This window comes from Antechinus flavipes, chromosome 3 (assembly GCF_016432865.1).
Source record: "Antechinus flavipes isolate AdamAnt ecotype Samford, QLD, Australia chromosome 3, AdamAnt_v2, whole genome shotgun sequence".
In the NCBI taxonomy this organism is placed as follows: Eukaryota; Metazoa; Chordata; class Mammalia; order Dasyuromorphia; family Dasyuridae; genus Antechinus; species Antechinus flavipes.
The window spans coordinates 177,419,313-177,445,092 of NC_067400.1; the positions used below are offsets into that span (position 1 = coordinate 177,419,313).

Genomic DNA, 25,780 nt, shown 5'->3' on the forward strand with positions numbered 1-25,780 from the left:
GCTACTGAGTCCAATATAGTTCTCTAAGACAAAGTTGTCAATACTGGTACAGGCAATTTCTTTCCTGGATTCCCTATGCCAATGATATGACAAGTCAGTTTTTCTTCTGACCCTACCAGAACAGTTTTTAAATGCTTAAAAACTGCATCAATTTTTTTTTAATTTTTGCTTTTTGAAGAGCAACTTATATGAAATTATTTCATTTTCCTTTAACTATTATTCTCATCCTCTGGTTTAAATTATACTGAAATTGCTATGATTTAATTCTTCTGGTAGTATCTCCATTCATTAATCAATGAACATAGATAACTAGTATTTCCATAGCATTTCGTATTTAAAGCACTAACTTAATAAGTTCATATTGATAGTCTAAAAACGGATGCTTCATTTTCTACTATTCTCTAACCATTAATGCAGAAAGAAAGCATGTTGCACAGGGCCAATGTCTATTTTATAGTTTTTCTTTGCTTCATAGGTTGCTATGGCTAACAAATTTTTACCCAGTGACAAACCTTCCAATAAGTTTTCTGTATTTAGACTGGCTATTAAAAACAAACAAACAAAAAACAAAAAAAAAAAAAACCCAAAACATGTAGTCAGTGGTAGGATCATAATAAAAATACAATAATAATAATAATAATAATGAATCCCTGTCCTCAAAAACTTGAAAATATTCTAATGAGATGATGTGATGTATTCAGAGATAAATTGTTGCCAGATAATTTGAGGAGAGAACATTATCATCTGGAAACAACAGGAAATATTAATGAAAGAATATATACCTAATCTGAGCCTAAAGGTAGAAAAATAGAAATGAGAAGAAAGTTTATTCCAGAAATAATTTGTTTAACTACTAAACTTTAATAAGTAGTCCATGTCGAGTATTTCTTAGTCTCATAAACCCAAAGGATAAATGAAAGAAAGAATCATCTCAATGAATCAAATACCTACTATACCTGCTGGTGAATGACCAATCTATTCCCTGATTGGCAACCCCTGTGGTCTGATGATATTATAAATTGGTCCCTAGATTAGGAAGAATCCCTACTCACTCTCTCCAATCTCTAGCATCTTCCTTGTAGAATGACTACTAATAATCAATGATTTGGGGAAATTCAGATTTCCCTCTTTCTCTTTTACCTTCATTTCAAGATCTCACTCTTTGAATGTTGAATTAACCTTCTCTTTTATGCAGACTCCACCCAGCCATTGTGTTCCACTCTGCTTTGGATGGGGATAAATTCTTTGAATAGATTGCCGTTAATTTAAAAAGTAAACAGCATAAACAAAGTTCAAGTCCATCCCCCCATTGTAATACTTATTCTTTCATTGATTGTTAACCAGAGTTATTTGCCACCCTGTGTAACATCTACTCTCCAAGAGCCATAAACTGTGACCCCACCACCATGATTGTCTTTGATCTAAGAAAGAGACAATCAAATGACCATCTTTTATTATAATGTTTCATTATTAATAAAATTATTAAATTACCCAGAAATTGTCTCTCAAAACTTTTTTAAATGCCACAGTTATAAGTATTAAAAATGTACAATCCTTGCCTGGTGATCATCCATTCATTCAACAAGTATTTTATTGAGCACCTTGCCACTCCCCAGAAATTGTCTCTCAAAACTTTTTTAAATGCCACAGTTATAAGTATTAAAAACGTGCAATCCTTGCCTGGTGATCATCCATTCATTCAACAAGTACCTTGCCACTCCCCAGAAATTGTCTCTCAAAACTTTTTTAAATGTCACAGTTAAAAGTATTAAAAATGTACAATCCTTGCCTAGTGATCATCCATTCATTCAACAAGTATTTATTGAGCATCTTGCCACTCCCCTTATAACATATTTGATATCCAATGTATGTGCTTTGCACAGATTTCCTACATACCTGGAATATGATTCTTCTTCACCTTTAGCTCTTAGAATTCCTCACTTCCTTGAAAGTTCAATTTATAATTCTACAGAATGTCTTTCTAGATGTCTATAGTTATTAGTATTCTCTCACTGACACTTTTCTCAATATTATATGAAATGACGTTATATCCCATGAAATGATATAATAATCATAATAAACATTTGCAAAAATGACACCATGAAAATAATTGTAGTTTACAAGCCAAAATCTGGCTGAAAATGAGGAGTAAAATTCTATGAAGATCTTAGTAAAGTCCTCCAAACTAAATAAACATATATTTTGATGTGCAGTGATGTCATTGTATAAAAGGACGAAGGGGAGGTTTCCAATAAAGCCATTGGAAATTATGGTTCAGAAGTAAAAAAAAAAAAAAAATAAGACAAGCTTAGATATTGCACAGAAGTTTCACAGTGACTACTTTCTTTGAGAAAAGATTAGGAGAACAGGACAAAGCAAGGACCAAATAGCATAATTTAAAATGAAATTATGTTGCAACACACAGGAACTGGCTTATTATGGATGTGAAAGTCACTTCTGAATTAACTGTTCAGAAGTGACTTGTTAGAACAAAGATCAAAATTAATACAAAACTAGAAGAAAGAATAAAAATGACAAAGATATATCAAACAATTCAGCTACTGGCACCAAAAATGGGAAAATCATAAAGGAAAAAACACTGACACAGACTGATATAAATCAATGGCCACAATGACATTTAAAAAGCTTAAGAAATGACCTCAGCCAGTAAAATTAGATTTCCTTGCCAAGCAAAAAGACATGGAAGCCAAGGGCAATACTATTTTAAAATATAAACTTTGCTGTAAAATTTTACAGAAGCAGATGGTCAACAGTATCACTTTATAAAAGTGAGAGGAACTTAAGGGAAAAAACAAATTTTAGAAAAGCGTGGCAAGAGACATACTAAGCAAAGTTATTCCAAGGGCATTTAAGGACAAAAAGTGGAAGATGGATGATAGATAAAACTTAGAAATTATTTGTGGAGATTTTTATTTAAGAAGCAAAATACATTTCATCATCAAGAAATGCAAAGCTATTAGGTTTAGGTTCCAATATTATAATCCCTAGTCTGTAATACAGGGAAGTAGAATTTTTTAATGGAGAAAGCAGCTGGATAAATTTTCAGAGAAATAGGTCTTATATGATTGAATCTCATGTTTGATTTAAAAAATAGTATTTGATATTCTCTAATACCAAAAGCATGACAAAAATAAATTTAGATCTCATTATTAAAAAAAAAAAAAGTGAAAGAGGGAATACTACCAATGCTAAGTAGTTCAATGTATAAAACTATGGAATCAGGAAGACCTGGATTCAAATCATACCTCAGACATTTACTTAGACCTTAGGAAAGCCATTTCATTGCTATTTACCCATTTCCTCAATTGTAAAAAGGAGATAATAATAGCACCTACCTGCCAGTGTTGTGAGGATTAACTGAAATAATATTTGTAAATTGCTTCTCACAGTGGCTAGCTTATAGGAGGTACTTAATAAATGTTTGTTATCTTCATTCTCTAAGGAACTAACTTCTGACTTAGCTTTCTGTTTTCCCATATATAATCATCTGCACAGGCATCCTTGATGAAGGTATTAGAAAAAATATGCAGGTTTTTGTTTATAATATTCTTTAGCCTATTGCATCTATATAAAACCTCATAATTGACTCAAAAGTGTAAAAAATGCACACTTTCTTTGGGTTTATTGTTTCTTACCTTTTAAAAAATCATTTGATTTGGTAGCAAAAAATGCAGCATTAAATGATCTTCTCTAACAAAATTTTCCTACTCTGTTTTTGCCAAGATCACATACAATGTTTTAAAATGTATTTTAACATAACACTTTTCTATGACTCACTGATTTTTGTGACATATAAAAAGCTACATATTTCTTACCAAAGGATATTGCTAGTCTGAAAGAGAATGGCTGAATGGAAAAGGGATATTCTATACATATTTTATACATGGGGAAGAGATATACAAAATGCTATTGTTTATAGATAGATTGATGGCACCAAGCCCCCATACATTTCAAAATTTCTTAAAAGTGATAGAGAACCATGCTCACTTTGATGTTATAGTGACTTGTTGTTAAATTTGGTGTCAAGGAAGAAATGATTTCAATTTCTACCTGAAACATTTGGTAGCTATGTGCCTGAGAAGTTTGTTTATCTTCTTTCAACTAGTTTTCTCATATGGAAAATAGGGATAATAATAACCAAGTCACAGAATTGTGAACCCTAAACAAAATAATACATCTAAAGCACTTTGCAAACCTTGAAATTACATTAGCTATTGTTCATTTCAAATTATTTATTTTTTATTTCAGATTACTTGATCTAATTAGCCAAAATGGAAAAGTGAAATAGATGAAGAATGCCTGTAGTCTACAGTTTCATATACAATTGGAAAAGCAGCCCATAGAACCTTTCTTAAAAACACAAATATGAACAATGTTTAAAGCCAGGAACTAAAAAGGAAAAAAAAAAGAAAAGAAAAGAAAAGAAACATGCTGGGTTGTACATAGTGTGTGGAAAAGGTAAAGAACTTACAGCTCAAGCACATATTAATCAGTAACCGTTAGCTAGATTAGCTGAAGCCTGGAGGCTTCAGTTTTGGCTTCTCCAGAGTCAAATGATTTTAGACAAGGCGTGGACTACATTCCATTGTCCAAAGAAGGAACTAAAAGTATATGTGGCCAGAGGAGCAGCTATACCATTATCTCATTTACTGCATTCTACTTGCCAAATAAGGGAATAAAGACTTATGTAGCCAGTAGTAACATGTAGAGGGTGGGATTTCTGGGCTTCTTTGTCTGAAACATATAAAAACTGCTCACACTCTCAAGGGAGCAGCCTTCCTACCACGAGTTTTCTCTTTCCCTTATCTCGTGGTGGGACTGCTCATACTCATGAGGATTTAATAAATAATCTTTTTGTTTTCTACTTTGAGTGATCTCTGAGTAGTCATTTTGGGTAGGGGTCTAAAATCTCCCTAACACAAAGATCACATTTTTAAAGCAATATTCTTTCACGAAGTTTGTATGGTTGGTATGCAGTGGAAAACCAGTCTTTGAAGAAAAGAAGTAGAAGATGTCTTACAGGATAATGAAGAAACACATAGTATGAACAAGCTATATGAAGAACTGTGTACACAGATGAAGAGTTTTAAAGAGAAAATAATACAAATAATATCATCAGAGGAATGGAAGACTAGAAAAAGGGAAAAAAAGCACATGCTTCCATCATATATTGTGAGTGAAAGACAGCTGATAAAGAACCTACATTTTTCATTGAGTATCCACACAATGTCTTAGAAGAAGTTCTGAATGTCATTAGGAAGGAAAATATGAGAGAGAAGTAATATTAGACTGACTACCAAACTGAAGGTCTACAGAGCCATTGTGCTGACCTCATTGTTGTATGCCTGTGAAAGTTGAATAGTATACTAGTGCCATGCCAGGAAACTGATTCACTTCCATTTGAACTGTCTTAAAGGAATTCTGAATATCATTTGACAGATAAGATACCAGACCTTTCTTGAACTAAATCACCAAGCATTCAAACTTTATTACAGAGAGCACAACTACACGGGGCTGATCCACTGTTCAAATGCCAAATATATCCTGGCCAAAAAATCTATTTTATGGAGAACCCACACAGGGCAAGTGCTCACACAGTCTTCAGAAAAAGCCAAAGGTCTCTCTGTAGAGTACTGTAGAATTGATCATATGGCATGGGACTACCCAGGATAACATGGGCTCTTCAGAAAAGATGCTGTGCTCTATGAGCAAAGCAGAATTGAATTAGCTCATAAGAAAGGCAGAATGTACCAAGTTGGAGGAGCCACCCCAAATATTCACAGGGACTATTTGTGTCTGGCCTGTGGCAGAACATTCTGAGCTTGCATTGGTCTTATCAAATACAGTAAGTTATATCTCAATTGTAACATAATAAATCATTTTGATCTTCTTCAAGAACAAAGGACAACAACTGTTTAACCAAAGCTATGGACAAGTCTCCAAAACATCACATACTCCTCTGTATTCAACTCCTTATATTCAGTTTGACTGAGACAAAGCCCATTTAGTGATTAAGGCTAGGTAAAATGAACTGATGCTGAGTGAAATGAGCAGGACCAGGAGATCATTATATACTTCAACATCAATACTATATGATGATTAATTCTGATGGACATGACCATCTCCAGCAATGAGATGAACCAAATCAGTTCCAATAGAGCAGTAATGAACTGAACCAGCTACACCCAGGGAGTAACTCTGGTAGATGACTATGAACCACTACACAGAATTCCCAATCCCTATATTTTTGTCCACCTTCACTTTTGATTTCCTTTACAGGCTAATAGTGCACTATTTCAAAGTCCGATTCTTTTTGTACAGCAAAATAACTGTTTGGACATGTATACTTATATTGTATTTAATTTATACTTTAACATATTTAACATGTATTGGTAAACCTGCCATCTGGGGGAGGGGAGGAGGGGAAGGAGGGGAAAAATTGGAACAAAAGGTCTGGCAATTGTCAATGCAGTAAAATTATCCATGCATATAACTTGTAAATAAAAAGCTATAATTTAAAAAAAAATTAAAAAAAAAAGGCTAGGTAAGAAGTGTAGCAAAGAATGACCTCTTCTACCTAGTCAAAAAAAAAAATCCATTAAAAAAATCCATTCTGTAAGAGGAAGAACTTCAATGTTTCTAAACAAAACAAAAGTAATTGCTGTTTACATGACTCTGAGTCAATCAGGGTCCAAACAATGACCAATGAGAGGTTGGCCTAGGACCTATTGCTGGCCAATCAATGACAACCAGAGTGATTTAGATTTAAGGCATGCTCCTTAAGAAAGAAATCTAACCATAAACCCCAAGATTTCTTAGGAGGTTTCAGTGATTAAAAAAAAAAATTAATGCATTCTTTTGGGCAGAGCATTCACAAGTAAGGGAATCAACAATGTCCCTAGATTTTTACAATATTCTTCTAATAACTTTCCCTATTTCCACTTGTTCCCCTTCCAAACTGTTCTGTAGACTAATCTAAACTCTTTTATGTATAAATATGATCATATTATTGCTTTGTTTTTCCCTCTACCCTTCCTTATCCCCCCAAAAAATCAGTAGATTCCTGCTGCCTATAGAATATATATATTTTTAAATTCTTTGCCTGGCATTCAATGTTCTTTATAAATACCATGATCATACCATTACAGCCAGCCATTATTATATGCTACTACATTCTCTCTACTACAGCCAAACTGCACTGCTCTCTGCCCCAACCTTCCTCTCATACCACAAGCTTGTTTGTTTTACATCTCCATGCCTTTGATCCTTAATGTTTCTCATGCCTTCATGTCCTCTCCCAATTTGCCTGCTAATATAATAATAATATATATAATAATAATGTTTTATAATTATATACTACTACTAATAATAATAAAATATGCTAAGCATGTTTTAAAGACCAATTCAAATTCTATCTCCACCACAGAGACTTCTCTGACTACCTCTGATTGACCACTTAGAGTTTCCTAAAGCACTTTGTTTTGGAGCTACCTAATGCATTAAGTATTACATTATAGCAGGGTATCAGACTACTCAATAGTAGGTACTCAATAAATGTTTGCTGGATTGAAATGAATTATAGTTAATCTGAATATGTTTCCCATCCCTCTTCTAGATTATGAGGGAAAAGGAGGACATTATATAAGCTTTGGGTCCTTCCTGGTACAGAGTTGCATACACTATTGTTGTTTTATAGATTTTCAGTCATGCCCAACTCTTCGTAATCCCAATTTGGGGATTACTTAGCTGCTTAATAAATTTTTATGCAGTATATATTTATGAAATATATATTTGTAAATATACAGTGTATACTTATTTAGTATACTTATTCAGCTATCATCATAATTATTATTAGTCTGCTATCACCATCCAAATTCAAAGAAAAACTAATATCAGAAAAAGTTGGGCGGTCCAAAAAAACATAAATGTCATCCTTTGGTGTGCATATTATTGAGAATAATCTTTATGCTTAGCAAAGTTCCTGGCATATAAGTGTTTAATTGAGGTAGCAAGGTGGCACCATAGTGCCCATAGAGTGCCCAGCTTAGAGTCAGGAAGACTCATTTTCCTGAGTTCAAATCTGATTTCAGACATTTACCAGCTGTGTGGCCTTGAGCAAAGCACTTCACCCCATTTGCCTCAGTTTTCTCATCTGTAAAATGAGCTGGAGAAGAAAATGGCAAACAACTCCCCAAATGGGGTCATGAACAGTCAGATAAAGCTGAAACAATTCAACAAAAACAAAGAGTTATTAAACTGAACTCCAGTGAAACTTTGGGATACAAATCTGTAACAAAATCTCTACTCCAAAGTTCCTGAGCAACTGTCTCCTCTCAATTCCTTAGAGGGAATCTAAAGCCAGACAAAAGTCCTAATTGATGTACCAGGTACAGTGTCAGGCTCCATTAACCCTTGACAATGCACATAGGTTTGAATGTTTATTTCACAGAGAATCTTGCTGTTGATGCTGACCATCAAGTCAAAACCGATTTGCTCATGTCATGAAAAAAATGTGACTCCATTAAAATAAAAAAATAGAACAAAATATTTTCTTCTTTCTCTCCCCTCAATTATTTTTATTGCATTCATTAAACTTTTTAGGAATAGAGAAATATTTTCTGCATGGTGCTATATATACCTAGAGGTGCTATAGCAATGTTCAAATCCAGATAAAACTACATTAAGATTTAGATCTAAGATTAAAAAATAGCAATGTTAACTCGAGCAACAGAAATGAGAATATCATTTCTATGTTTTGCCAAGTAGAAATTTTAGTTCACAATTTAATTTCTAAAGCAAGTACTAACTTGGTGCTCTGAAACTTGAGGTGTGTGTGTGTGTGTGTGTGTGTGTGTGCACATGTGCCATACACCTATATTTTCGTTGTTATTCTGTCATTTTCAATCATGTATGACTCTTTGTAACCTCTTTTGGAAAAGATAATAGTTTTTCATTTCTTTTCCTAGATCATTTTAAAGATGAGGAAACAGATACACAGGGTTAAGTGACTTGTTCAGGGTCACATGGCTAGTAAGTATCATAAACCAGATTTATATTCAGGAAAATGAATCTTTTGGATACCCTAGCCTGGCACTCTATCCACTGCCCAGCACCTATATGTAATCACTCTAATTTATAACTACTATAAGGAAGAGGAATACTCAGCATTAGATGCTCAATATATGCTTGCTGATGATAGGTTTATCTCTTTTTGCCATTTCCTGAATTGTTTTTTCTTGTTTCTTGCAAAATTTTCTCTTTGATCTGGGGGTTTTGAAATCTGGCAATAATATTCCTATGTGTTTCCCACAAAGGATCTATTTGAGGTGGTGATCAGTGGATTTTTAAAATTTCTATTTTTCCCTCATGTTTTATCACTCCAGGACGATTTTTTAGGATTATTTCTGTATTATTGTGTCAAGGTCCTCTTTATGGTCACAGCTTTCTGGCAGACCAATTATTCTTATATTTTCTCTTCTTGATTCTCTTTTCTAGATCTGTTATTTTCTTATGAACTGTTTTACATTTTGTTCTATTTTCTCATTGTTATAATCTGTTTTGTTATTTTCTGGTCTCTCATAGCTTGACTGGCTTCCCCTTGCCCATTTCTAATTTTCAAAGAGTTATTTTCATCTTTGAGTCTCATTTTCTAATTGGTTAACTTTTTTTTCATAATCTTGTTTTTCTTGGATCATTTTAATTTTTTTCTTTAGCTTTTCCTCAATGTCTCTCATTTGATTTTGAATTCTTTTTTGAGTTCTTCTATAAATTCTCTCTAAGTAGGGAATCATTTCACATTATTCTTTGGGTAGAAGTTTTTTTTTTCTTTAACTAATGTATCCTTCTCTGAAGATGAATTCCAATTTTTCCTGATCCCATATGTTTCAGTGGTGGGGTTCTTTCCTCTTTGCCAATTCATTTTTTAAAATAAGATGTGTTATTGTATCTCTAATCAGCTCTCCATTCTGACCAGGAACTCCAAACCAAAAGCTCCAATCTCCTGCAAATGCCCACAACCAGGAGTCCCTCTGCCCCCTTTCTTCTGCATTCACCAGGTGCTGGTTCCTTCTCGTCCACAGTGGCTGAGGTTCGCTCTGATTTCCTGGACTCAAACTCTATTAGACAACCAATCCAGGAGGTGAAAGTCTCTGTGGTTCCTGCTGAGGCTCCAGCCACAATTAGATAGTTCAAGGGATCCCCACATGATGTTTCTGTGGAGCTAACCTGGAGGTGTTTGTACTTCAGACAGCTCAAGCCCTGCTTAGGGTCTTTCTTCAGATCTTGTTAGATTGTATAAGGAGGATCCCTATTCTATCCTAAATCCTCTTGGTTTTTCACCAATCAATGTTTGCTCTGAGGCACAAATTTGTTCCATTCATGGGGGAAATCCAGAGAGCTTGAAATTTATGAACATACTCCCATCATCTTCCCAGAATTCTCCTATGGTTAAGTTCTTTGCACATAATCTTTAGAAAATGTTTGGATTGCTTTTTTTAAAATTGGTTTGATTGGATTTTTCTTATGTGGCATGATAATTATATAAATATATATGCATATATTGAATTTAACATATATTTCTACCAAGTTTAACATGTATTGGACTATTTACCATCTAGGAGAGGGCGTGGAAGAAGAGGGGGAAATTGGAACACAAGGTATTACAAGGGTAATGTTGAAGAATTTTCCATGCATATGTTTTGAAAAATAAAAAATCTTAATAAACAAAACAAAATAAAACAAAACAAAAACAAAAATGTTTGTATTGAATTAGGCTGGATTGAATTGGGTTAAACAGGCTCATCTGGATTGGTTTGAAATTAACTATCACATAAGTAGTAATGGAGACAGGTGGGCTTCAGATTTTATTCAATTTAATTCAACAAAAATTTATTACAGAATCACAGAATCTGAGAGTTGGAAGGGAACTCAGAGGCCACTGAGTACAAGTTATACCCAAAAGGAATCACCACCATAACATATCTGCTAAATAGTAATCCAGAATTTTCTCAAAGTTACAAGAAAAGGAAAAATGCCATTATCTTGAGGCATTCCATTCCACTTGTGGATGACTCTAATTTTCAGAAAAAAATTTTTCTAACATCAAACCCAAATTAATCTCTTCATAACTTCTATCCATTAAGCATGAGTCTTCCCTTTAAGGTCAAACAGAACATATCTAATTTCTTCTACATGACAGCCTTTCAAATGCTTGGAGACAGTTCATGTCTGTTCTGAGCCTTTGTTTCTCCAGAGTAAAGGTGTCCAGGTCTAATTAATTATTAGTGCCATTTGCACTGCTCTCTCCTAGGCACTGAACATACAAAGACAATAATGAAAAGCAGTTCCTAACATACACCCTAAAAAAGTAACATAACAGTCTACTGGCACTTAGGTTTTCTGAATTCAAATCCAGTGTTCTTTCCTAATTTGTTGCCAAGTTTAGTTCTGAATCTAAAAGATGAAGTGTAAAGATAGTGGGGATCCCATTGTGCTTCAGTACTGGTAATCAAGTGGAACAAGAAAAGAAATATCTGAATTATTTCTTTATATGGGATGTGATAAAATTGTATTTACATATGTGTAAATTTTCACATACATTTATTTATATATGGTGCTTGGTTGATTGATATAACTTGGGTTCTAATACTGTAATGTTCAGGCTAGCTTTCTGGAGGTCCTTCAGATGACTTGGTCTTAGCAGGTTAGACACCACGAGAATGGTCAGGAATAAAGTTTAGAGTCTTTATTCTGGCCCAGTCTTGATGGAGGAGTGCAGGAGGCAGAAGAGCCACCAGGAGGAGGGTCAAAAATGGAATGTATCATTTCCAGTCCTTCTCAGATCTTAAATACCTTGGTACAATTACATCACTACAGCATACTGATTATGTGTGAACTAGAGAACCATTGCATCACCATGCTAAGTACTAAGTAGATGTATACTAAAGAACCATCATCTCATCAATTCCACTGAGTTAACATCTTGTTGTAAGTATCCTTGTTTCAAGTATACTTCTCCAGCATTCCAGCACTCTACATAATGCTATCTAGAAATTGCAATGTTGCATATAGTTTGGGGCTGAAGCTGCCATTTTCTTATAGGACAAAGCTTTTCCTATTGGTACTTTCAATAACTAACTCAGTGCCCCACCTATATAATACTTTCGTTTCTCAAAGTACTTTCACATAGATTATGCTAACAGCACATAAGCTTAAGAAGAGAAAGTATTTTTACACACATTTTAAAAACATGAAAAAATGCAAGTCTACAGCCTAAAATTATGTTGTTGTTCAGTTATTTCAGTCATGTATGACTGTGACTCCATTTAGAATTTTTTTTTTACAAAAATAATGGAGTGGTTTTCCATTTCCTTCTCTGGCTCATTTTACAGATAAGGAAACTGAGGTAAACAGAATCAAACAGCTAGTCTGAGATGGATTTGAATTCAAGACTTTCTGACTTCAAGACCTGCCACTATCCATTACACCACCAAAAGTTATATGATGATAGTAGCTGGTGAAACCTGCACCTTTCCACACCTGCAAAATACTTCACTCAACTTCACTTCTTGAAATCCCTAGTTATATTCAAGACTTCGTTCAATAATTGCATCTTTTTGTTTGCTTTCTTGGGGAAGGGGAAAGGGAAGAAGAAAAGAAAATTAGAACTCAAAAAAAACCAAATGTTGAAAACTATCTTTACATGTAATTAGAAAAATAAAATACTGTTGAAATTAAAAAAAATTATATCCTACATAAGATCATTTCTAATGCATCTAATAATTAATACCCTTTTCCTAAAAAAATTGTGTTTATCTTGTATTTGGTTTGTATATGCCTATACACTTATATATTATCTCTTCCATAAAGCTCATGGTGGGAGGAGACTTACTTTTTTTCCTGTAACTTAGCACAGAAACAGCACATTGTAGGTGATTAATAAATGCTTTTTGATTGATTAATTATGTCCCTAGGTCAAATGGTCTTTCAGTATGCAGCATTGCTATCTTACTTTCATAATATTCTTGAGACTTATTGAGAATACATAAAGGTAATTTTGTACTAATGAGCATAACAAGAGACTCAAAACTATTTTTTAACTTAAAAAAGAGTATAAAACTGTAATAAAACACTACAATTGAAACAAATATGGATCCAGTATATTAAAACCTCCCTGACTTCAGTTATAAGATCAGAATAATGTAAATAATCTAATCAAAATAATCTTGCTGCTTTATTCAAGCAGCAAGCATTTTGTGTGTGCTCAGCACTGTAGTAAATACTTAAAGAATATAAACCAAGGAGAGTCATCAGTTCTTATGTGCAAGGCGGCTATAACCAAGATAAGAAAATAAAACACTCCAAGGAAAATATTAGATAGGAATGCTAAGCAATATATGATAAAGTGTTAGACAATATGATTAGAAATTGTGAAATATTCTAAGTTCCCTAGAATAACATTAGCAAACTTGAATGTACTTAATTGCTAAAGGGAATGATAGACATAAGAGCAGGGATCAGGAAGGGTATTCATGGAGGGAAGAAGAGAAATAGCCAAAGCATAGAATTGTGTGTGATATTGTTATTATTTGTCCTTTATTATCAAAGAGCACCATAAAATTAGAAAGGTAATATATGACTTGCAAGTGAATTGGATTTAAGTGAGGCTAGGCTAATATGAAAATACTAGCAAGTAGGCTGACCTGACTGGAGCTTGAATTACAAGTCCCATGTCTGGATATCCTTGTTCTTCTCTGGAAACTCATTTTCCCCTTACTGAGACCATGGTGAATCAGAAACTTAACATCAAAGTCTTCATTACAGCTCTCTAGTATTAGGCAGTAGTAAAGCCAAAATCATAGTCTAGCTTCCTTTTGCCTTACCTCCCTCTTCTCTCCAACCCATACTTCCATTTTTCTCATCATATACACTCACACTCTCATCACCAAGTCTCAAAATACCTTCTGGGCTATCACCTCCAACCTGAATGAATCACAGCCTGATTCTCTGGCAAGAACCACAGAGAAACCACATTCACACCATTCCCTCAAGCACACCAACTCCCAAATCTCACAAATATACTCAGATCTTCTATTATGATTTTATCACAAAAATACCAGTTTTCATGAACACACATTGCTTCTCTGATTCTCTTAACTGTATCCTAGGACTAGTTCTCCTATTATCAATCCATACATTAAACCACTTTCCATATACCTTAGACCCAGTAACTTCATATAATGCTTACTACCTATGTCAACTGATTATCCAAAAGCCTTAAATACAGGCCCACAAAATTCCAGGGAACAGCTTTTCTACCTTTCAACCCTGGGCCATCCTATGCTCTAAGAGAGAAGAAGCTATTTGAGGATCTATTTGATAGGTATGGAATATTCAACAGTTAAACTGAAGAGTGCAAAGTCCTTTCAAAACATTCCCCTCTTGAGAATAGTTTTGGAAAAACCTGGTAAGACCTATATGAATTGATGCAAAGTGAAATAAGCAGAACCACCTTGTACACATTAAAAGCAATATTGTAACAACAATCAACAGCAAAAGACTTATCCATTTTGATCAATACAATGATCTATGACAATTAAGGACTCATGATAAAAAAAATGCTGTTTACCTCCAGAGAAAGAACCAATTGAACTTTGAGTACAAAATCAAATATAATCATTTCCCTTTATTTTTCTTGTTTGCTCATGTTTTCGTTTTTTGTAACATAGCTAATATAAAACTATGTTTTATATGATTTCATATGAATTATCTTACTTGTATTCTCAATGGACGGGGAAGAAGCTGGAGGGAAGGGGATATTTCATTACTTAAATTTTTTGAGAGAATATCAGAAATAGTATTTTAAAAACATTTTAAAATTATATTTTAAGTGAGTTTTTTTTATTAGGAAACAAATCTATAGATCCCTCAAATATGACCTGTTGAACCTTTTAGAAGGGTTGTTGTATAGTGGACTCTTTGCCAGTTTCAAAAGAGACCTGGCATCAAATCCCACTTTTGACACATAATGACTATGTAACCCTAGTTAATATGTTGCTTAATTTTTCAGGGCTCTGGGAAACTCTTCATAACAATAAATTGCAGCAAAAGTACCAATCTTTAGGAGTAGAGGTAGTTTCCTCACTTGGGAATTCCCTATAATAATAAAATAATGGAACTTGCTAATTTGGTTGATCTAAAAACAAAATTAAGGGAATGTCTCCTTCAAGTAACCATCATATTTTTTAAATTATTGCTTTTTTTAAAAAATTGAAATGAATCATACACAATCAAAGAAGACTTTGACATTATATAACTTGTTAAGGGGCTCAAGAGCATCAAAAGAAATATTCCTTCAAGTTCAACCATAAAAACTCCACAAAATGTTTGGAAAGGCAAAAAATAATAATAATAATGACAGGCAGCATTTACATAATAACTTACAATTTGTAAAACTCTTTACAAATATTACCTCATTTTACCCTCATGACAACCCTGGGACATGAGTGCTATTATTGTCCCCATTTTACAGGTAAAGAAACTGAAGTTAAGTGACTTGCCTTGAGTTACACAGCCCATAAATATCTAAGGCTAGATTTGAATCAGGTCTTCCTTGAAGTTTTTGTTTAATTGAGATTTCATTATATTTGTGTGGTAGCTCCAGACAAAAGAATTAAAGTATTCAGCTTACTTTTGTTCTCTCAGATTCTCCTGAGATTTAATGGAATATAAAATAGAAGATTTCATGGCCCAGAGGATCATTTCAGATCAAATAATTTGGCAATATTAATGATAGCATTTCAGACAGCTATTTTAGAATTATGTAACTTAATCATTAAAATGAGGTTTGCCAAATTATTGCATGTTAATATTAATTACTGCAAAATATCAATAGACCATTTGGGAGAATAATATGTGTTTATTGATTCATGTTTACATTGTGTGCCCTGAATATGTTTTCTACTGTAAATGCAATAAAGACAACTATGGCAACAACACATAGGAAAAAACTCTGTAAGAATGTATGACATGTCAATGATTAATGGCCTACAGAATCTTGAATGAGAAAGTTTACATTTATAGTAAGGAGCTCTGAGTTTTATTTTGGTTCTCATGATTTATTTTGACATTCATTCTATTTCCCTCTATCAAAAACAACCAAATATTTATTACACACCTACAATATATATATAGTCCAGTGCTAGGCTCTGGAGTTTAGTAAATATATAGTAAACATAAAAAGTTTAGTAAATATAAAGAACCTACATTCATGGGATTTACAATCCAGTAAAGATATAGAATTCACACAGAGATCGTATTAACTACAGATTTTAGATGGTAATTAACTATAAAACAAGGAAATACGTCCAATTTTCCTTATTTGTAGAATGGGAATTGCATATACAAAATCTGGTAATAATGCCTGAGAAATACGTCTAAGGTTAAATAATCTCTACCGTATAATTTGAGATACTCACAAAAAGGCAATCATACTAAGGCACATAATTAATCTTATCTTCTTATACTGTATGACATGAAACGTTCTTATGGTTTTAATTATTCTTTCCCTTAAAGAAGAATATTATTGAAGAAATAGTGTAATATGTAGAATCAACCTCCTGAAATTGCCAATCTCTATTTCTAGGAATAATGCTTTTAAGTGTATAGAGGATTGTTCATTTGGAGATAGAGGTTAAATTTTTCAGACAGAGTTGTTAAATACTGATGTGGATTACAGAGGGAAATGGTGAAATCTCTTTGCTATCTATATACAATAGAAATTCTCATTTATTGAGATTAATTTAGATTCTGAATTGCCTGAAGATAGAAACATGGATTAAATGACCTGGAGGTCACAGCTAGTCCTACATTATTATGGAGTGAATAGGAATCCTCCACATGGCTCCACAATTCAAATTGATATTCTAAAAATACAGAACTGATGATATCACCCTCTCACTCAAAAATGTCCTATGATTCCTATAGCTTCTACAATAAAATACAACATTCTCAGTCTTCAATTAAAGACCTCATCAATATGACTCCCACCTACCTGTCCAGCCTTCCTCCTGACTCCACATTACTTTCTTTTATAAACTCTATGTTGCAGGCAAACTGGTCTTCTAGCTAGTCTTCATAAGGAACATTTCATCTCTTACCTTTATTGTTGGAATGTATTCCTCCTTAACTTCTCCATGTAGGATCTTAGTTTCCTTCAAGGGAAAGCTCATCTTTTTTGATCTTTCTGAGTTATGGTTCTCTTTCCCTTAAATTTACTCTGTATTATTTCATATATGCTTTGTATTTATTTATATATTTATTATATGTGTTTATTTATATTCATTTACATGTATCTTGCCAGTATAGCACAAGCTTATTGAAGGCAGAGGTTCATTTTGTATTCCCAGTGCTCTAACACACAATAAGTATTTAATATGTTTGTTGAACTGAATTGAATAGACATATTTTTCAAAATACAAATTATCCCTAGAAATAAATGAGATTGTTCAGGGAATTTTCACAAAATTTGGTATAATGCAGCAGGAAGTATATAACATTAGCTAAAAGAGCTGACCAATAACTGAATAAGAGTAGATTCCCAAAGATGACTGGATTTATTCATTTAGAGCTTTAATGTTTTCATTTTTCACATCCTTCCATTTAATCCATTTTGTGCAAATCTAATTTTAATGGTAATAATAATTTCTTCCACTTTGCCTTAGAATCAAATTGTTTTGGAGACAGAGGTTTCCCTAGGAACCCTCTTGTTTAACTGCATTATTTTACAGATATGGAAACTGAGTCCCAGAGAAGTAACATGATTTGACAAAGATAAAATAAATGAATCAAAGTCAAGAATAGGACCCAAGCCTCCTAAATCCCACTCCATTGTTCTTTTTATTTCCACTAACCTTTTTTCCCTCAAGAGTCCTATATTTTCTCCATCAGTTTCTGGGGTAGTTGAATCTATGGGATAGGGCAGATGGTCCTTGCTCACAGTACATGTTGGCTACCACTCTTTCAAAAGATACCACCAGACAATCTGAAACTATTCTGCCTTCTCCCTTTATTCTGGAAGACAATCTGTCTTATGATCATAAACTCCTAGTTTGGGAATTAGAAAAGATTTTAGAAACCACTGAGCCCAATTCCCTTATATGACAAATAAGGAAACTGAAACACAAAGAGATTAAATAAATTGCCCAGTTTTAGAGCTTGAGGGGGGATTCTTCAAACTTATTTTATCCTGACTTCAAATACAGTACCCTGCCCACTACATCACCTTGTTTCTCTATCATAACATACAGATATCTGCACTGTAAAAAAAGAACAATTTTCTTTCAGGTTTTGCCTATGTTTAAATTTCTGGAAATGAGTTCTGAACGATTTGCCAGAACATTAGGTCAATATTTAACAGATAAGGCTTTGCAAATATAGAAACATTCTTCTCTTAAAAGACTTGAATTTGAAGAATTGAACAACTAACCACTTTTTCATCATTTGTACTTTCCTAGATTCAAGGCCATAAAGAGGACTGTTAGTCTTTGTGATAATTCTCTATAAAATTCTGAATTGGGTAAACAGTATTCTCTGAATTATTTAGGAGAATAGATTTATAGTTTAAAGGGTCCTCAAAAGCAATCTATCCCAATTCTGTCACTTTATAAATGAGGAAACTGAATCTCAAGTTGGATAAGTGACTTGCCCAATGTAATATAGATAGTGGTAGAACTAAGATTTGAATTCAAGTCCTAAATCCAAAGGGCTTTCTACTATGCCATTTTTTCCCTAAATGTCGTCTTAAAACTTAGTTGGATATTTGGAAGCTAAGTAGATACCATAATTTCATTATCCGGGCTTCTACCTACCCTTTCCTGCTTCCATATAAACCACAAAAAGATCCCCCAAAACCAAATTAAAAAACCCAATTGAGAGAAACCTTTAGTTTCTTGGTTTGACTATCTTATTCTTTGTTTAATTGATGAATTGATACTATTCAATGAATAGATTCTATGAAGAAGTCAACTAATACAAAAATACTGAAAGTATTGTGCTAAAATACATTAAGAGGCAATTTACTTCTTGATCTTTTCTTGGAAACAACTTCAGTATGACTTTGATATTCAGATTCTGTTTTTAAACCATACTTTAAGCTTCTAATGAGTTATGGATTTTTTAAAATATCATTTAAGTTTTATCAACTCGAAAATGCCAGTTAGAAGAAGTGGGTTTGAATATTCTGGTTCTCTGTGATATTAGGTAAATGACCTATCCTTTTATGCTTCATTTTACTTACTTGTAAAATGGACTGAAAACATGTTACAACTATAAGATTATTGTGAATTTTAATACAATAAAATCCAGCAAGCATTTAAAAAAATATTTGTTATATATAACACACTATGCTACTAAGTACTGGACATATTAAAAAAAAATGTCATCACTGCCCTCAGGAAGCTTACCTTCTATGAAGATGAATAATAATAATAATAATAATAAATCTATGTGTGGGAAAGTCTTTTGTAATAATAGGTTTAGTGCCTTTTTTTTCTTTTCATTTATCTCTTGCTTCCTGTCAAGATTGAACTTCCCTTTAGGCTCTATTCTTGATTCTCTACTCCCCCCCATCAATGTCCTCTCACTTAATTTTCACTTCTCTGTAGATAACTGACAGATTTGTATCTTCAGCTCCTATCTTTTCTCTTGAATCTTATAAACTGCCTGCTGGATACTTCCATTTGTATATTCTGGCAACACTTGAAAATAACAAGTACAAAATTATGCTCCTAATTTTCCACCAGTAGATTGTAAGTTCTTTAAAGTAGATTTTATTTCTGTTTTTCCATCTCAGCATGTTTAAATGTTTGTTAATTGAATTGATAGTATCCCATTATTCTAGACAAAAGTTAATATCACAAAATTACATCTGATTTTTCCCTCTTCCTCCATTTCTCCACCTCCATTTTTAGTTGGGGATAATCTTAATGTTATATACCTGAGAAACTAGAAGAAGGATATTGTATTTATCTTACTAAATTTCATAAAAATAACATCTAGCATTTGTATAACACTTGAAAGTTTCCAAAGAGCTTAACAAATATAATTTCATTTGATCCAATAACCCTGTGGCAGATGCTATTATTACCTTCATTTTTAAGGTGAGGGAACTGAAGCAAACAGAGGTTAAGCTGCTTGCCTAAGCTCATACAGTTATTAAGCATCTGAGACTATTTTTAGTTCAGGTCTTCTTGAATTTCTGAATGTAGGTCCAGTATTCTAACCATTATATCATCTAGCTATTTTATCATTTCTATCTCCATTATGTCTCATTTACCTTCTTTCATATCCCCTCTATCATTTTTGGACTATTTTAGGAGCATGCTACATGGTTTTCCTGACTCTAGGATCTCTACACTCTGATCCATCTTTCTTACTATTGCTTAATTTAGTCATTTTAATATGTTATTTTGGTCATATCACTTCTTTAGCTCAAAAACCTTCAATGACTCCATTTGGGAGGAGTTTCTGGTAGTAAAATCATTTAATAAATAAAAATTACCTAAAAAATAAATATTACTTTATTACCAAATTATTACAAAAATAAAAATTACTTTTAAAAATAAAAATTACTACAAAAATTTTCAAACATTATTATACATTACCTATTACATTTCAATAATATTACATATTATACTTTATGCCTCTACTACAGAAAAACTACTCACTATTCCCTCATAGTTCTAATCTACCAACATCCAGAACAACTTTCTTTTTCCCAATAAGTTTAGTACCTAATTTATGGTATCTCTCTTTTCCCCAAGTCCTATCTTGATTAGAGTATTTGAAGGAGAAGCAATATATTTATTAAAATCCTTACCTGCGAGAGAAGCAGTTGGGCAGGTGAGAAAAGTTGTGATCCAGATCCTGAATTCACTGGGGAAAGAAGGCAAGTATGCAAGAAATCCAAAAGAAAAGAAAAGAAACAGACACAAAGACAAAAAGAAACAAAGAAAAAAAAAAAAGAAAAAAAGCAACCAAAATTTTGATTGAGAGATACGAATTATATGAATGGTAAAGTAAGAAAGGTTACTAAATGGCAGAAGTAGGGGAAAGTGGCAAAAAATGGAAATAAAAACTAAATTCCAACTTCTCTGCCTCAACTACTGAGCAAAAGAAAATGAATAGGACTTCCGGTTAAGATGGCGGAGAGGAGGCACACAATTGTATAGCTCCACGCTTTCTCTCACTATCCATTTCATTACAAGCCTCTGAATTAATGCTTGACTGAAAAAAAAACTCACAAATAGTTACCAAGAGAAGCCATCCTTGAGATTCGCCAAGAAAGGTCTGTCTTTACTGGAGGGCTGGGACGGTTTTAGATCGGGCGCAGGCGGCGGGCAGCGGCAGTGAGAGCACGGGAGCAGACTGGAGAGGGGGTGGGGAGTGATCGCAGCCGTCTCTGAGGGGAGAGCTTCGCTACAGGACTGGATACTTTGCTCCGGCAGCAAGTCAGCAGCCCAGCAGAGAAGCTAAAAACACCGGGGGTGAAGAATACAACCCCAAACAGCTGGAGTCTCTCGGGACCTGGCCGCCCCCCCTTTTACCCCCCCACAGTGACTCAGCACGCTCTGGGATCTCAGAGCGCAGGTGCAGCACAGTAGGGCTAGTGCCTCACTGCTGCCCCCCCCCCCCCGCCCCTCCCCCCCTCAGTCTGGAGAGGAAGCTCGGTAACACTACCCAGCCCCTCCCCCAAAGAAAGACTCCAGTTTTTTCTGTTTTTCTTTGCTAGTTTGTCTTTGATTATTAGACAGAATGAGCAAGAAACTGAAGAGGACTTTAACCCTTGACAGCTTCTATACAGATAGAGAGCAGACTCTAAATCCTGAGGAGACTAAAAACAGACAGTCCCCAGGTGAATCCCCAAAGGAGGAGATCATCTGTTCCTCAGCACAGATGAACCTCATAGAAGTGATTAAAAAGGCTCTCACAAGGAGAGAGTGGATAAAGAAGTAAAATCCTTGAAAAATAGGATTGGTGAATTGGAAAACAAAATTGGAGAAATGGAAAAAAATTCCACAGAACAGAAGAACTCAATGGGACAATTAGAAAAAGATTTTTAAAAAGTGAGTGAAGAAAATACTTCACTGAAAGTCAGAATTGAACAATTGGAATTGAATGACTCGAGGAGACAAGAAGAATCAGTCAAGCAAATCCAAAAAAATCAAACAATGGAAAAGAATGTGAAATACCTTCTGGGGAAGACAACAGACCTGGAAAACAGATCCAGGAGAGACAATCTGAGAATTGTTGGACTTCCAGAAAAACATGATGAAAAAAAGAGCCTGGACACTATTTTCCAGGAAATTATCAAAGAGAACTGCCCAGAAGTCATAGGAACAGAGGAAAAAATAAACATTGAAAGGATTCATCGATCACCCACTGAAAGGGATCCTAAAATCAAAACACCAAGGAATATAGTGGCCAAATGCCAGAACCCTCAGACGAAGGAAAAAATATTGCAAGTGACTAGAAAAACCCAATTCAAGTATCAAGGAGCCACAATAAGGATCACCCAGGATCTGGCAGCATCCACATTAAAAGATCGAAGGGCCTGGAATATGATATTCCGAAAGGCTAAGGAACTTGGTATGCAACCAAAAATAATTTACCCAGTGAGAATGAGCATCTTTTTTCAGGGAAGAAGATGGACATTCAACAAAGTAAGTGAATTTCATCTATTTCTGATGAAAAAAACCAGAACTTAACAAAAAATTTGATCTACAAATATAGAACTCAAGAGAAATCTAAAAAGGTAAAGATTAATCTTGGGAACTATATTTCGACTATATAGATGTATAAAGAATACATGTATACCTTATTCTAGAAATTCATGTGGAAAGGACATTGTACCAGAAAAAGGGTAAAGTGGGGGTAGTACATCTCATGAAGAGGCATAGAAAACCTATTATATCTGAGAGAAAGAATGGAGGGGGATGAATATAGTGGGTATCTTACTGCCTTCAGAATTGGCTTTAAGTGAAAAATCTTAAGACATATTCAATCTATGGTGAAACTTCTCCCACTTCATTGAAAAGTGAGAAGGGAAAAGTGAAAAGGGAAGGAATAAGCTAAGCGGAAGGGAATACGGAAACTGGGAGGGAAAGGGGTAAGATAGGGGGAGGAACTCTAAGGCGGGGGGAGGGATACTAAAAAGGGAGAGCTGTGAGAAGCAAGTGGTGCTCACAAGCTTAATACTGGGAAGGGGGGAAAGGGGAAAGAAGGGAGAAAAGCATAAACCGGGGTTAACAAGATGGCAAGTAATACAGAATTGGTCATTCTAACCATAAATGTGAACAGGGTAAACTCCCCCATAAAGAGGAAGCGGTTAGCAGAATGGATTAAAAGCCAGAATCCTACAATATATTGTTTACAGGAAACACACCTGAAGCAGGGAGATACATGCAGGTTAAAGGTAAAAGGTTGGAGTAAAATCTACTATGCTTCAGGTGAAGTAAAAAAAGCAGGGGTAGCCATCCTGATCTCAGATCAAGCTAAAGCAAAAATTGACCTAATTAAAAGAGATAAGGAAGGACACTATATCTTGCTAAAGGGTAGCATGGATAATGAAGCACTATCTATATTAAACATATATGCACCAAGTGGTGTAGCACCTAAATTCTTAAAAGAGAAATTAAGAGAGCTGCAAGAAGAAATAGACAGTAAAACTATAATAATGGGAGATCTTAACCTTGCACTCTCAGAATTAGATAAATCAAACCACAAAATAAATAAGAAAGAAGTCAAAGAGGTAAATAGAATACTAGAAAAGTTAGATATGATAGATAAGATAAAATCCCCAGGATCAGATGGATTTACATGTGAATTCTACCAAACATTTAAAGAACAATTAACTCCAATGCTACATAAACTATTTGAAAAAATAGGGATTGAAGGAGTCCTACCAAACTCCTTTTATGACACAGACATGGTACTGATACCTAAACCAGGTAGGCTGAAAACAGAGAAAGAAAGGAATACACTTTCTTTTCAGCAGTTCATGGAAGCTATACAAAAATTGGAGACAGAAAGGAATACACTTTCTTTTCAGCAGTTCATGGAAGCTATACAAAAATTGACCCTATATTAGAACATAAAAACCTCAAACTCAAATGCAGTAAGGCAGAAATAGTAAATGCATCCTTTTCAGACCACGATGCAATGAAAATTACATTCAACAAAAAACCAGGGGGATGTAGACAAAAAAATAATTGGAAACTAAATAATCTCATACTAAAAGAATGATTGGGTGAAACAGCAAATCATAGACATAATTAATAACTTCACCCAAGAAAACAATAACAATGAGACGTCATACCAAAATGTATGGGATGCAGCCAAAGCGGTAATAAGGGGAAATTTCATATCTCTAGGGGCCTATTTGTATAAAATAGAGAAAGAGAAGGTCAATGAATTGGGTTTGCAACTAAAAATGCTAGAAAAGGAACAAATTAAAAACCCCCAGTCAAGCACTAAACTTGAAATTCTAAAAATAAAAGGAGAGATCAATAAAATTGAAAGTAAAAAAACTATTTAATTAATTAATAAAACTAAGAGTTGGTTCTATGGAAAAAAACCAACAAAATAGACAAACCCTTAGTAAATCTGATTAAAAAAAGGAAAGAGGAAAATCAAATTGTTAGTCTTAAAAATGAAAAGGGAGAACTCGCCACTAACGAAGAGGAAATTAGAGCAATAATTAGGAGTTACTTTGCCCAACTTTATGCCAATAAATTCGACAACTTAAATGAAATAGAAAAATACCTCCAAAAATATAGCTTGCCCAAACTAACAGAGGAAGAAGTAAATATCCTAAACAGTCCCATCTCAGAAAAAGAAATAGAACAAACTATCAATCAACTCCCTAAGAAAAAATCCCCAGGACCAGATGGATTTACATGTGAATTCTACCAAACATTTAAAGAACAATTAACTCTAATGCTAAATAAACTATTTGAAAAAATAGGGATTGAAGGAGTCCTACCAAACTCCTTTTATGACACAGACATGGTACTGATACCTAAACCAGGTAGGCTGAAAACAGAGAAAGAAAATTATAGACCAATCTCCCTAATGAATATTGATGCTAAAATCTTAAATAAAATATTAGCAAAAAGATTACAGAAAATCGTCACCAGGATAATACACTATGACCAAGTAGGATTTATACCAGGAATGCAGGGCTGATTCAATATTAGGAAAACTATTAGCATAATTGACTATATCAATAACCAACCAAACAAAAACCATATGATCATCTCAATAGATGCAGAAAAAGCATTTGATAAAATCCAACATCCATTCCTAATAAAAACACTTGAGAGCATAGGAATAAATGGACTTTTCCTTAAACTAGTCAGGAGCATATATTTAAAACCATCAGTAAGCATCATATGCAATGGGGAAAAACTGGAACCTTTCCCAGTAAGATCTGGAGTGAAGCAAGGTTGCCCACTGTCACCATTATTATTTAATATCGTATTAGAAACACTAGCCTCGGCAATAAGAGTCGAGAAAGATATTAAAGGAATTAGAGTAGGCAATGAGGAAACCAAACTATCACTCTTTGCAGATGATATGATGGTATACCTAGAGAACCCCAGAGATTCTACTAAAAAGCTATTAGAAATAATTCATAATTTTAGCAAAGTAGCTGGCTACAAAATAAATCCCCATAAATCCTCCGCATTTTTATACATCACCA

General features: G+C 33.9%; 1 protein-coding gene across 1 annotated transcript in view; it reads right to left on the reverse strand.

Annotated features, from left to right (window-relative positions):
* Positions 1–9,969: 9,969 nt before the first annotated feature.
* LOC127557095 (opsin-3-like) overlaps positions 9,970–25,780 on the reverse strand; it is an 83,153-nt gene continuing 67,342 nt past the window's right edge. Inside the window, exons 3-4 of the mRNA XM_051990551.1 lie at positions 13,902–14,001; positions 9,970–10,136 (exon numbers count right to left, since the gene is read on the reverse strand). Coding sequence (XP_051846511.1) covers positions 9,970–10,136; positions 13,902–14,001 — 267 coding nt within the window. The remainder of the gene's footprint in view (positions 10,137–13,901; positions 14,002–25,780) is intronic.